At 38.3% G+C, this 14,933-nt stretch overlaps 1 protein-coding gene across 1 annotated transcript in view; it reads left to right on the top strand.

Annotated features, from left to right (window-relative positions):
• pdzd8 (PDZ domain containing 8) overlaps window positions 1-14,441 on the top strand; it is a 45,871-nt gene extending 31,430 nt beyond the window's left edge. Inside the window, exons 4-5 of the mRNA XM_077239496.1 lie at window positions 9,654-9,816; window positions 9,955-14,441. Of these exons, the coding sequence (XP_077095611.1) occupies window positions 9,654-9,816; window positions 9,955-12,218 (2,427 nt within the window). The 3' untranslated portion in view covers window positions 12,219-14,441. The remainder of the gene's footprint in view (window positions 1-9,653; window positions 9,817-9,954) is intronic.
• The last annotated feature ends 492 nt before the right edge of the window (window positions 14,442-14,933 follow it).

Here is a 14,933-nt window from a genome sequence, read left to right as displayed (position 1 = left end):
GGATTAGAAGATGTTCCCCTTTTCTTACCCCTGCCACTAGAGTGCTGGTGACACAGGCATTGGTTTTATCCCACCTTGATTACTGTTCACCTGTCTGGTCAGGTGTGGCTAAAAAATATCTGTTTAAGCTACAAATAGCTCAAAATAAAGCTGCAAGACTCGCACTGGCCTGTCCATGGGGTGTTAGTACGGACGGTATGCATACCAGTCTCTCTTGGCTTAGAGTGGAGGAGAGGTTGTCATGCAACCTTATGAATTTTTTTAGGAATATCTATTATAAGAAACAACCTACTTGTCTGTACTCAAAAATAAAGTATGTGAGAAACCAACATAGTCATAGTACTCGACATTCTACAAAGGGTTGTCTAGCTTTGAAAAAACCCAGGACTGATGCTGTGTGCAGATCTGTAATGTATAGAGCCATTAAAATGTGGAATAATTTACCAATTTATATTGTTGAAACACCTAGTAAGGCCAGCTTTAAAAGCCTACTAAAAAAATACTTGAATAATAACACAAACATTGATGAGCTTAGATAAATGGTTTGATGTATAATTGTGTTTTGTGTGTTATGATGCTGTTTTGGTGGTAGCTTGCGTTATTATGTATACAAGATACTCTTCATAAGTATTGTAGGTATCGGTTTTAGATTTATGTGTAACTTGTATGTTAAATGTTGGTTGGATTATGTATGTTTTTACGTATTTATGTTTCTATGTATTTTATGTATGTTTTTGTATGTGGACCCCAGGAAGAGTAGCTGCAACATTAGTGGCAGCTAATGGGGATCCAAATAAATAAACAATAAACAAAGACAGGCACACTTTTTGCAGCCACAAAGATTTGTATCTAATGACAGCATTATTATAGTTTAGTCAGTTGTGTAGCAGCACAGTTTTCCCAAGCCGCGTGTACAGGGTCAGGGTCGATTGACTTTAACTTTGTTCTGAAGTATGTATTGCCCGTAGTCAGCTGCTGGTGTATTTTTAGTTAATTGTTGTTTGTACTAGGGTGTCTGACAGGCCAGCTGCTCTTTGTCTGTGCTGCTACGATTTGATGCAGTCTGAAGTATATTGCAGCTAAATCTCATTTTTATGCAGTTTATTGCTGCTCTCTGCTTGTCCGGGCACCTTCCCTGGAAATAAAGAGATTGGAGAGAGAGAGAGATGCAGACAGATCAGGACCAGAGAGAACCATGAGGCTCTAACATTATCTTCACTTACTACTGCCTTTTCTTTTATGTTTGGCTTTTTTCTTCCTTTCCTTTCCTGTCCTTATTCCTTTTACCTTCACTCCTTCCTTCCTTTTCCTTTCTGTACTCCTTTACATAATTTACTTCCATAATCTTTTCTTCCTTTCCTTTTGTTATTCTCTTGATGTAATTTTGCTTTTGACCCTTCCGTTCTCTCGTTCTTTTCTTTTCCAACTTTTCTAAACTTTCCTGTACTACACTCTCCTATTTCCTCATTTGTTCCCTTCCTCCTTCCTTATTTTCTTCCTCTTTTTCTTCCTTTCATTTCCTCCTTTGTTTCCTTACATCCTTTCTTCCTTAATTTCCTTTCTTTATAAATTTACCTTGTTTCCTTACTCTTTTTCTTCTTTCATTTCCTTTCATTTTTAATCCTTCCTCCTGTCTTTCATTCCTTCATTAATTTTCTCCCCCCTTTTCCTCTATACCTCAATTTCGATCACTACTAATTTCATTTTTTTCTTTCATTACTTTGATGCAGAAACATGGACTGTTTCTGTTTCTGGAGCAGTTATTGTCTGTGGTTGGGTTGATAAGTGGTGTTTATTTGATGGTAATCTAAGGAAAACGACTACAATGATGTCTTCCTTTGTCCACATTTCTGACATCAATGTTGTGGGCCTTCAGCTGAAACTGATATAAAAGGATTGACAGCGTTTGACACATATTTGGAGGTTTCTCACTGGCCACATCCGTTGCCCAGTTCTCAATGGATACCAGTTGACCATTCATTTCTTGCAGTCAGATTGGGGCCAGTCAACCCTCTGTTCAAAGTCCATCTCTCTTTGAAGCAAAATGTCACCTGTTGAATATAGAGCTGCAGTGGAGAGTGTTTTAAAGCCATGAATCTTCTGACAGTATCAGACAGCTGCCGATTTCATGGGAAAGGGACATTTGAAACTCCACTTTTAAGTAACTGACTCAGTTTAAGCTGAGAGAATGGAAATGACAAACAAAATGCCAGAATGATAAGGATGCACTTGGATGGCCTTTGAGTGCTGATACGAGAGACTCTTCATTTGGTCATTCTACCTTTCTACCGGGACGTTCGCATGTGGGTTAAACTGGGGGAGGGTCTATGTAGATTAGGAGACAGATCCTGAGCGGGTGAATAACAATGAAGGCGCTAAAAACGGAACCGACTCGAACTGATGTTAAAGAACGCTGTGGCCACTGTGAACAATTGCAAATGAGAGGGATGAGAAGGGTCTTGTTTTTTGAATGTCCTCTGTCTCCATAACAACCCTCCCTTTTGTGCGGCGCTCTCTGAAAAGCCTCCTCCAATCACAAAAACATGAAACATGAAAATTCAGCCTGTCCGTGATGAGACGCGACTGCATTCATCCCAGCTTTGAATTTTTTTTTGCAAATCATTGTTTCCTGGAATAGGTTTGTCCACAAACAGAAAATGAGAAGCAATTAGTCCAACTTGCTGAACCCATGTTAAGGGTTTCTTCCAAGAAATAAAGGCTTCTTCTATGTTTTCAAAATGTATAATATTTTGTGTTACTAAAGTTTGCTTTGGAATCAAAAAATTTGTGGTAGGTTGTTTTAAGGTTTTTATTGATGCATTATATTTAGTGCAAAATGTTTTCCTCTAACTCATAACTTTGAGACTGAACTGGATAAAGCAGATTTTCTACAAAGGTAACCATATCATTGTCATATAACTATGTGTGACAGTGTTTTGTTAATTAGGATGGATTGAAGAATGGGTGAAAAGGAGAAGAGCGAGTGATTGAATTAGCAGAGTGTCAGAAAAGGGCAGTGTTGACGATATTCCACCACGCCATCAGTTATTACATGTCACTCAAACCAGGGAACTTAATATAACACACATTAATCCACAGCAATGCTTCTTGCTTAATGTCCTCACTTCCTGTCAGCTTCGCCTGTTGCACGTTTTGAAATTGAGTTTTCATTAAGCTTGATTTTCAATCAAGAAAATTCTCAATATTACATTTTAACTGTTTAATTTTTAATCTTGTTACTAGTGGGATAGTTTAAAATAAATGTTTTTACTTTGAAGATACATAAATCCTTGCAGTTTTGGTGTAATACTGAGGGAGGGGGAGGGTCATTAAGAATCTTTGCTGAGGTCAATATTCAGGTGGCTTTAATCAGAATAAATGGATTAGTTTTGCACTTTATAGGCATTTGCTTTCTGTATTAATTTTGCATTGATCATTTTGAAATGTGTTGCCAGGTCACTGCATATATATATATATATATATATATATATATATATATATATATATATATATATATATATATATATATATATATATATACACACACACACATATGCTTTAAAGGAAAAATACTTGTATTGATAGATAGTTAAATAGATATAAAATAAGTTCTAACTTCATTGGCTATTTTTTTTCTTGTTTAAGTATAAAACGAATATTGGTCAAATTAATGCTTGACACAAGACCCAAATAAGGTAGGAAAAATAAAGATATGAATTAAATATACTTGAAATAAGTCTTAATATATTTTGCAGTTTGGCAAATCAAACAAAATTATTCCAAGGACGTTTAAATGCTGTATTTTTACTGGGAAATTAGAAAAATACTTTGAAAATAATTGTTGCAGTGTGATTTTTGATTTGAGAAAACGTTATCTTTTAAAATCTGACGTTCACTTCTGTTTTCACTAGATCTTTCTAAAATCCTCCATCTCTCCACTTGGGTGGATCAGTCTAAGTCTCCTTTCTTCCACATGTCTTTTTTCTTCCCCTTCTGAAATAAAGTATTAATCTCTAGCTCTCTACGATCTGTGTGCGTGTGTACATGCGTGTACATGCCTTGCGGGGACTGCTACCCTATACTCCTAACACTAATCTCTCTGACATGTGCCAGATGATTCGATTACTGACCATTGCTCTGACGGCTCTCACTACAGCATCAGGCCACCGAACTCAGCCATTGTGTGTGTGAGAAAGAGAGAGTTTGTGCAGTAGAACCGAAATATATATAATATCTAGATATTTTCATCTTTTTATGCGTTTGCTCTGATATGACTTTAAAAGGGTTTTTTCAGAGGAATCAACAGCTATTATGGCCAATTGCATCCAAAATGTTTAATGTAAGAAGTGAAATACAAAACAATATAGTTCATTTTTCAATAAATATAGTTTCATCATCTGGAGAAAGCTAGAAGTTTGCATTCTCATTTGTCAAGAATCATCTCGGTCATCTCTACAAAGGTGTATTTTAAATATTATTTACAGAAATATATTTCTTTTTTGTGGTATTACTCTTTGGTTGGTGTTTTCTCTTTTTGCCAGGTGGTGGGAGTGAGTGTATGTGCTTGTTGATTTTAATTTTGTTAGCTCAAGTTGCAGATAAAACTAACAGATTGAAGAAAAAAAACAACTTTAATTTTAAAGAGAAACAGGCTCTTACAAAAGGTCTGTACTACACTTTTTCAGAGATTGTTCATCCGTCTGTGTTGGTTTAAAGTTGCTGAAGGCTGCTGCCTCGATCCTTACTGTTTGCTCTAGTCATTGAAACGCGTCAGACCACATTACATTTCCGGTGAGTTGTTCCATCGTTGTGTGACGATGGATCTTTTTACCGAACTCCTCATTCACTCAACAAAGCACAAAATAAACCTGCTGCTGCTTTGTTGAATCTGTTGATTTATCACACGTGTGTTTGACTTGGCACGCTCTCTGTCAGCCAGGTCTGATCTAGATAACCACAGTCTGATTCAACCAAGGTTTAATTTTGCCAACCTTTAGCAAGGATACATTAAACTGATTAAAAGTCATAAATTATAAAAGTCATTACTGTGTGACTTTTAATCAATGTTACAAAAGATTTCAGTTTCAAATAAATGCTGTTCTTTTGGACTTAGCTTTGGACTTTCTTCATCAAAGAACCCTGAAAAAGTGTCTTGGTTTCCACAAAATATTAACTGTTTTCAACATTGATAATAATAATAAGAAATGTTTCTTAAGCACCAAATCAGCATATTCAAATGATTTCTGAAGGATCATGTGACACTGAAGACTGGAGTAATGATGCTGAAAATTCAGCTTTGCCATCACCGAAATTCTTGGTGAGAATAAGAGACTTCTTTCAAAAACATTCAAAAGTCTTACTGACCCCAAATGTTGTTAAGCATAAGCAAAGTGTGTATAAATTATGTGTTTTCTGTTGGGCATCATCATCACCTGTTTTGCTTAAGTAAAGGATAAGGGCCTGCTCTGAAAAGGCTAGATTTATATAAGCCAGTCAGGGAGAAAGGTGGGGGATGAAGGGAGTGGGACGATGAATGAAACAGATTGCAGGAAAAATGGAGGTAGAGAGAAAAATGAAGAGTGGGAGGGTTGGCTGAACACACACACACACACACACTCCTCCAGCAACAGGTGTACACACAAGGCAACTGTCCGTTCGGCACAATAGCTTCAATGGGCATCTGTCAACAATCACACCACTGCACGTAACACATCTACCACCTACAAACACTCACTGACACCTGATGACTAGAAGGAACCTTCCATTTTGTGGTACAGGTTGTGCTGGATCTGGGATGAGTGTGTAGGGCTGATGTTGTGTGACATGTTTTCTTTCTCTGAGCAGTTATTCATCTGTCTGTCTCTTTGAGTGCACAGTACGATTTGATGTTTGTGCTTATTAGAGGCAATGTTAGGGTGGCCAAGCATTTCACTGCATGCATTTTTTGTGTGTGCTGTGCATACGAGAGAGTGAGAGACACGCATTCTTTCTTTTGGAAGCATCAGAAAGACTAGAAAAGTAAATTAAATCAAAAGTTGATGCTGTTTTGTTACTTCAATACAATAATTCAGAATTGAAAATCATTATTTAATTACTGCCATGTTCCTAACCCATTTGACTTGATATCTTCCATGGGACACAAAATGTTGTCACTAAATGCTGGTTTTTTTTCTTTGTTTTGTTTTTATCTTGAACAAGTGTATATGTGCCTTGCAAACTTAAATATTAAATATGTTTATTATTTATAGAATATTGTTGATGTATCCGTTCAAAAGTTTAAGGTTGGTTAGATTATTTAAAAAAATATTTACCAAGTCTTTTATAACCACCAAGGTTGCAGTAAACAGTAATATTGTGAAATATGATTGAAATTTTCTTTTTCTATTTTAGTGCATTTTAAAATGTAATTTATTCCGGTGTTGTCAAAGTTGAATTTTCAGCAGCATTACTCCAGTCTTCAGTTTCTTATTATTATCAATGTTAAAGACCAGTGTGCTGTTTAATATTTTTGTGAAAACCATTATAATATACATATAAATATATACCTTTGAAATAGAAAGTTTAAAATAACAAAATTACAATTTTTTTGGTAACAATGTAAGTCTTTACTGTCACAAATAAAATTGTTGATTTCTTTCCCAAAATAAAAAACATACTGACCCAAACTTTTGAATGGTAGTTATTTTCTGCCAAATTTCCAAGCTACTGTTGCTTTAGTTTAAAATGCAATAAATAACGGTAATTTTTGTTTTGTAATACGTTGCTAATATGCTAATTTGTTGAAAATACTGGCAAGGAAACTATAAATCATTATTCACATTTATTTCACAGAAGAAATGAAGTTATATGAGTTTGGCATGACATGTGGGTGAGAAATTATGACAGAGGTTTCATTTTATAAGCTCTAGGCTTGTTTTTATCGTGGTGGTATTGAATGTGGGTAATGGTATTTAAGTGGGTGTTTTAATTCTGACATTTATGCTGTAATCAATGGAATTGACCTGAAAATGTCCCACAGGCCCCGTGTTTGTTTGTTGAAAAGCTGCTTTATATTTCCATGATACTCGATGTGAGGGTGTATATGTGAACCTTGTGGTGATGAGGTGAGACGGAACTTAAATTGACACATGAACAGCATCCTCACGAACCACTCGGAGCGGCAGCAGTCCGTTTACCTGCGCTCAACACGTGCAGACACACAGTAACACACACAATGAGTGTGTGAGCGTTCCTCCTGCTGTGCCTTTCCATGGTTGTGTAATTACGCCTTAGCCACCACTCAGCTACAGAAATCGCCTGTAATTGCCACTCAATGTCGCCGTTTGTTTCCTGTGACAGACAAATCTTTCTTTCTCTCTTTCATTTCTTCTCTCTCACTCTTTGAACCTTGTCATTTTGTCATTCTAAAAATGGGAAAACAAAGGTGCACGTTAAGCGCAGATCTTTTTCACCCTCTGCTAGTTGTTATTTTTTTATTTATTTTTGGTTTTAATGCAGATTATTTTGTTTTCTACTGTAATTCCAACAATTCTTGGTTCCCATGCGGTTGTGGACTTAATTGAAATTAAGTCTTTTGGTAGCGTTTTAGTTGTCATATTCTTTTAAGCTGATAACTTGACCTTGATGCTCATTCAGTCTTAGTTAATGCATCATATAATGTATGTCCAAGAAGTTCTGATGTTGAGGTACAATATGTACCTGTACTAGAACACTTAGATCCGGATGTTTTTAGTGCTTGTTAAGGTTAATATCAGATGAAAGTCTTCTCTAGATCACAGCCCTTGTCCACCATGCAACAAACAATGGTGTCTTGTTTTCTGTGTTTGCTATGTTTGTTTCAGCAATTGAAAAAAAAATTAAATCCAGAACATCCGTTTAATTCTGGATCCCACAGGTGATAAGTAGATTCCTCACATAGACTTTGCTTTCATTCTTTTTCCTGAATAGGTTGCAATGAATTATCCCAAACATGCCGGTTAAGAAGACCATCAGTGGCCTCAAAAAAGCCTGAAGCTTTTGTTTTTCTCCCAAACCCTCTCTGACATGTGTAAAGGGTAGGATCAGGTTGTGTCCTGAGGGAAGAAATGTTCAGAATTAATCATCTCTGTGGAGAGTTTAACAGCATCCCTTCAGTCGTTAAGATTTATGTTCCTGTGTGTTTATTTTTTCTGTTATAAGCAAATTTATCTTCAGCCTCTCAGCTAAGACTTAGATGACATGTATGCAAATAGTATTGGCACAAGTGTTCTTCCCTGGTCTTTTTTCTGATTCACTCCCACGGCTACATGTACCCTCCTTCAATGGCAAGTTTCTTTGAAGTAATCCATTCTTGTGACGTTCGCTTGATTATTTTAAACAGGAATAATCAAATCAATCATTTTATAAAAAGAAGGGTTATTAAAACAACTAGAGTATGTACATTACAGTGATTAAATAAAACTAAAATTGGCTACAACATTATTGTAGTCTGTTTATGGTTACTAAGTAAAGTAACAACTACTGCAACAATGATAGATAGATAGATAGATAGATAGATAGATAGATAGATAGATAGATAGATAGATAGATAGATAGATAGATAGATAGATATTAACATAAAATAATTGAGGTTTGGAACTATCCATTTTAGAATTGTTGAATTTGGGTGTTTTTCGTAAGTTACCTTCTAAGACATTTCTGATGGTTCTTGAATGTTTTTATAGACTGTCATTGGTCAAAACTCAAGTCAGTCTTCTCCTTGCCAGCTTGAGTAGATTGTCTGTTTTTTCATCACATGTTTAACTCAATCAGTGCCCTTCTCAAGGGTTATAACAAATGACAGCAGCAAAATTACAGTCATCCATCTCGGCAGCGTGGATCTGCATCCTGTCTTTCTTGCCCACCCCCAGCACAAATGAAGGAGAAAGAGAACAAAGGAGACACAGAGGACAAATCATGGAAAGATCAATGAAAAGAAATCTTACTAGTGTTTGTGAAACTCTTATACAGCCCAGATCACCATTTTTGTTTCTTGGTGGATCTAGTGGAATTTTAATCTTACACTGGCACACTTAACTCGCTCCTTGTGTACCTGGTGGGTGATGTATGGTGTCAAACCGAAGTGCAGGTGGAGCTACAGGTGGATATTGTGATTCAGGCTTTCTGATACAGCTAGCTCTTAAACAGCAGCTGCTACTTTGTGGCACGTTTGGAGTGAAATTAGCAGTAATTGCAGACCGATCATGCCTGCGTTTCACAGAGCATTGTTTTATCACCATGAAAACTGTTAGATGTGATTGGAAGAGAGAGCTTTGTATAGAAAGTGAAGGCTGTTTTTTTCTCATCATAATGTAGGTTGTCCGCCCTAATTATTAACTGCTGTTGCTGTCAAAAGATAAGGTAAAAAAAAAAAAGTATTGTGGCTTAACGCCTACCATTCCTCTCAACTAGAAACAAAAAGGCTTCCCCTAACTTCTATCCTGTCAAGTCCCACTTGGTGATCTTATGACTTAAAGTAATGTATGCCATAACAACACCTGCAATAAAGAAAAGATGTTACCATTTACAAAGCTACTTGGAAATGAATTATAATTGTGAAGCCCTAGTTTCATCAGTTACACAACCTTTTCATTAAGATATTAGCAAATCTGATATTGTTTTGCTTTTTGTTGCAGACAGAGGTGATCAAAGGACCATCTGGGAGCGTTGGGATGACTTTCAGGCATGTTCCAGCCAGTGATGGTGACACAGTGCACGTGAGCATAGAGACAGTCACCCCAAACTCTCCAGCTGCCCTGGCGGACTTACAGAGAGGAGATCGCCTCATTGCTATTGGAGGTTAGAGACTCATAAATTTACTCCTTACCATTCAAATGGAATGTTTGACATGGTTGGTAGGTCATTTGATACCCAATTCTGTATACTTTTATAATACATTCACAAAGCTTCAAGTGTTGTTCTTGTCTGTTTGCACAGGAGTCAAAGTGACGTCCTCTGTCCAAGTGCCGAAACTGCTGAAACAAGCTGGAGAGAGAGTGATAGTCTTATATGAGAGGCCGGTCCGTCACCAGGTGCCTGCTGTGGGGTTGGGGACACTCCAAGAAACCCTTGGCCCAATAGAGGAGCCTAGCGATCTTCCTCATCCTGGGGGCTACGAGGAGGACCCAGCCCCAATAACCACCATGGACATATCTGATAACAGAGACAATGACTCTGAGTTTGAGGAGCTGATCGTTGAGTCCAAATCAACTGCAGCTCCAATCACTGTTGACACTAAGGAGGATTTCCTGCTCTCTGTAAACCAAAGTCCCAAAAAAAATGTGGCCAACCTGGCCAAGCCCATCTCCATTGGTTCCATCTCTCCAATTCTCAACCGCAGGCTGAACCTTCAGTCACCACTCAAATCCCAGTCCAAAGAATCACCAAAGCCGGCAACTCTCAAGCCTGCTGAACCTTCCGAACAGCCACAAAGACCAACAGTGCCCCCTCCTCCACCACCTGCACGCCCTCCTGTTCCTCCCAGACCCCATATAAAAGTCACATCTGCTTCAGAAAGCCAAAGCCTGGTAGAAGGTAATGAACATGCAGTGGAAAAAAGTCCAGAGAAAACACAACCCATTACTGGCAATGGTGAAAAACCATTTGAAAAAATCCCTGTTAAGTCACCAGAGTTGAAGCCTGTGAGCAAGCACCCAGATCCCACAGAGGAAATCCTAAATATTCCAGCCACAAGCAAACAAGATTCAGCCAAAGACAAAATATCTGAGAGCTCCTCCAACACTAGGGACAGTGTAGACGAGCAGGGTCTCTGGGAATCGTCTGAGACCATGTACCGCAGCAGAACTGCTCGCTGGAACAAAGCCTCTGTGATCTTTGAAGTGGAAAACAACCACAAATTTCTTAATATAGCTCTTTGGTGCAAGAACCCCTTCAAGCTCGGTAGTCTCTTGTGCTTAGGGCATGTTAGCTTGCGCTTGGAACACATAGTACTGGAATGCTTATCTACGTCATCTGCTGAATATCAGAGCACTTTCCGTCTATGTGCTCCTGAACCAAGGGCCAGCGTCAGCCGTACCGCTTTACGCAACTTAAGCACTCACAAAGGTTTCAACGAGAAACTCTGCTATGGAGATGTTACAGTCAACTTCACTTACCTGGCAGACGGGGAATCAGAACTTTCCAGTGGACTGACAGAACGTGAACGGGAAGGGAGTCTTCAGGAAGAGGACTTAAAAGACCGGGAAAAGGAAAGGGACCAGGTGCTCATGGTAACCCGGGATGAACAGAGTTACAGCGGCATGCAGATAGGAGAGATGCGGCACAATTTTCAAGACACTCAGTTCCAGAATCCCACTTGGTGTGAGTATTGCAAGAAGAAGGTGTGGACCAAGGCTGCCTCGCAGTGCATGACCTGTTCTTATGTCTGTCACAAGAAGTGTCAAGACAAATGTCTAACAGAGCACCCTTTCTGCGTAGCCGCCTCAAACCGGCGTGGGGCAGATCCTGAGGCAAAGTCCACCATTAACCGGGCAACTACTGGACTTACACGTCACATTATCAACACTAGCTCTCGACTCCTCAATCTGAGACAGGTGCCCAAAACCAGACTTGCAGAACAGGTTGCAGAAATAGGATCAGGGGTGGTGGAACCTTCTCCGAAACACACGCCTAACACATCTGACAACGAGAGCAGTGACACCGAGACCTATGCTGGGGCCAGTCCTTCCAAGCAGCCACCCTGTAGTGGTGGATCCAAACTGGTGCGTAAGGAAGGTGGGCTAGATGACAGCGTGTTCATCGCCGTCAAAGAGATTGGTCGAGACCTTTACCGTGGCCTACCGACAGATGAGCGTTCGCAGAAACTGGAGTTTATGTTGGACAAGTTGCAGCAGGAGATTGACCAAGAGTTGGAGCATAACAACTCTCTAAATATGGAAGAACGAGAGACGATTGACTCTCGACGCAAGGCCCTCATCTCTGCAGCTCTGGCCAAGTCCGGTGAACGTCTCCAAGCTTTGACTCTGCTCATGATTCACTATCGTGCTGGCATCGAAGATCTAGAGTCTGTAGAAAGCACATCACCATCTGAACAGCATGGCTTTCCGAAGGCAAAGGCTGAGGGTCTGGAGGAGGCCCTGATGGGCACAGAAGTGTACGACAGTGACATTTGCAGTCCCGTTGATGTTCAGATCCTGGATGACATTACGGAGGAGCAGATCTGTGTAGAGGCGTTTCCGTAAAGATGACAAAAGGCACTAGGGGCTTGGGACTCAAGAACAAAGACTTTTTATCATGTATGATTTGGATTAAGGTTGACCTGTGAGCGTTCCACATGTGATTGTGAGGTTTGCAAAAGTATTCCTGAATATCACTGCAATGTACTGATGAGGAATTTTGTGAGAGTGTCAGTAGTTTACCAAATTTTTTTTTTACTTTTTACTTTTTAAAAATAATTTCCCCCTTTAGTCTTTTAGTTGCAGTTGTAGAGGACAAACCATCAATCTGAAGACTTTCAGCAGTATTACAAAAAATACACAATATATGAGTTCCCATGACATTGTGATCAAGCCGAATTTTACCTGCCTTACCTGAAAGGTGTAGTCAATTTTTTAAACATAAGCTTCAAAAGGGAGAGCCATTGTGAGCTTGAAGCGAGATGAGCTTGAATACGTATTTTTATTCAAACTTTGTGTATTAGTACAGACTGAATTATATACATGTGTGCTGTTAGTGATGTTCATGGTTGGAAATACACCCTGCCTAGTTTGTTTTGAGCTTCAAGCCCCTATGCCTTATCAATCAACTACAAAATGTAGGATTATACCTGAGCAGTCCATAGAACATGATGCCATTCCTAACCAACATTGTCCTCTCTGATAAGCACCTTTCTCATGTTACTTCACAATTGCTACTAATTTTAAAGTGTAATTTCTTTAATATTCTTTTTTGTTGTTGTTGTTGATTTTAAAATGTTTAATGCTGAACTGAGAGGGAATCCTCATAGGTCAGTTATCTTGATGATGTTATACTATTGGGGACCATTCTTTGTCTAATTTATGTCACAAAGCCAATGTGACTTTTTTTTTTTTTTGAGGGAGGGATATTTATATTGCATTTCATAATATATGTTTCCAATAATTGTCAATCTCATATTTTAATCTCACAATTAATTTGCTTTGAACCTTTGAGTTTTTAAGTGGTGGCAATTTTTCTCAAACCAATTTGGATACGTTTTATCCACCATCAGTTGGTCCGGGTGAATGGTCATGTTTGTGTGAATGTGTCAGCCAGTTCATTTTTGGTTTCCTTTACGTATTGTGATGTTTAGTTTTGTTTTGATGCAAGGAACTTTTTCATTGTCTCACACCTGTGTGCTTGGGCATGTTTTAGCACCTTCGAACATTATTTTTTCATGTGTACTACTGAATGTATCTCCCATATGACTCACTTTACATTCATTATTTCATTCCCCTCTCAAAACATAATTTCTCAGTGTAAAACTGCATTAAAAACTTTCTTTTGTCAATGCATACAGTATTTTTTAATTCCCAAAGCTAATGTGTAAATGCTTCTTTTTTTTTTTTTTTTTTGCTGTTATCACTCACATTTTATTATTATTCTTTAAATGTGGTCTACACATGGGCGTCCATCATTGGGTACATGCATTGCTGGATCTGTTTTCCTGAATTTCAAGTTGTGCTGCCCTAGTTAATGTTTCTGCTGCTATAACATCTATACTATTCACTGGGCCTGGAACATAATACATTTTTAGAGTGGGTCCCCCACACCCTGGCCAATAATTACGTTTCACCTTATTGGGGGCCCCCCCTTGTCACCTTGGGCATTATAAGAAGTTCGTTACCACTCAAACCAGAAAGGAACTTTTTCCTTTTGAACAACTGAAAGGAAAAACATTTGAATGCTAAGCTAACTAAAATAGTCTAAAAATGTCTAAGATTTGTTTTTCCTGTTTTAATTCTACTTGTGTAGTTGCTGCTGCTGTTATCCTGTGCTTCTCAAATTCAACGCCACCGACATATGCTCTCAAAATATTGCTCCAATTATCTCTATCACAATGGGTGAAAAACAGTAAAATAACAAGTATAAAATATCATATCCACCGTGGCAAACTGTGGTTAAGCTTTTCTTGGAAAGCTGTTGTTATTGGAAGCTGTCATGTGTTAAAGCGCTATTGTAAATAGCCTAGAAATGTGGGTGACTTTAAACCATGTCCTTTCTCCCTGAACTTATATAGTGCTCCACATGTGGGTCCACCTTTTCTTTTTTGTTGTTGTTTTTGCTTTATGTAAATATATTTTTATTCTTTTGTGAGTTTTAATTGCGGTGGAGGGCATCCATCAACAAAGTGCATAGATTTTAAATTTGCTGCAAGACCTTTACGCACTGACATATCATATTTGCTTATGCACTTGAGATAAATAAATTGTTAGAAATAAAAAAAATGTCCTCTGTAATTTTTGCACCTTCCCATTCAGAGAGTTCTAGTCTATCACTTATTACAATCAACCTAGAAATCAGACAATCACTGCAATGGTGGTTATTTTCGTTGCGGCAGTGAACTGAGATGCCAGTTGCAATTGAATGAAATCGTCTTAGCGAGTCAGCAGCATGAAAGACATGAAAGTAGTGCCGGTTTTACCGGATGAGCCCAGATATGCAGCCTTGCCATGTATAACGGAGATTGACCAGTTAGATTGAAGTATTCCAGAGAAGGTTGAAAATGACATGGTTTCATTTTAAACTCAATGGTAAACACAATGTGCACTGTTCACCACTTTTACATGGAAAAACAATGGAAAAGTAGTTCAGTGGAATGCAAAAAAAATATCAGTGTGAAATACCCCTTACTTCTTTCATTTACGAGGTAAAACTATAAACTACAAAAGAAAATCCCATGTGAGCTGATTGCAGGGCCATCATAAACTAAATGTTCA

Source organism: Siphateles boraxobius, unplaced genomic scaffold, assembly GCF_051911475.1.
Source record: "Siphateles boraxobius isolate OS27281-9 unplaced genomic scaffold, OSU_SipBor_1 22, whole genome shotgun sequence".
In the NCBI taxonomy this organism is placed as follows: Eukaryota; Metazoa; Chordata; class Actinopteri; order Cypriniformes; family Leuciscidae; genus Siphateles; species Siphateles boraxobius.
The sequence above is the reverse complement of the archived record's forward strand: the minus strand, read 5'-3'. Positions and strand labels throughout refer to the sequence as shown.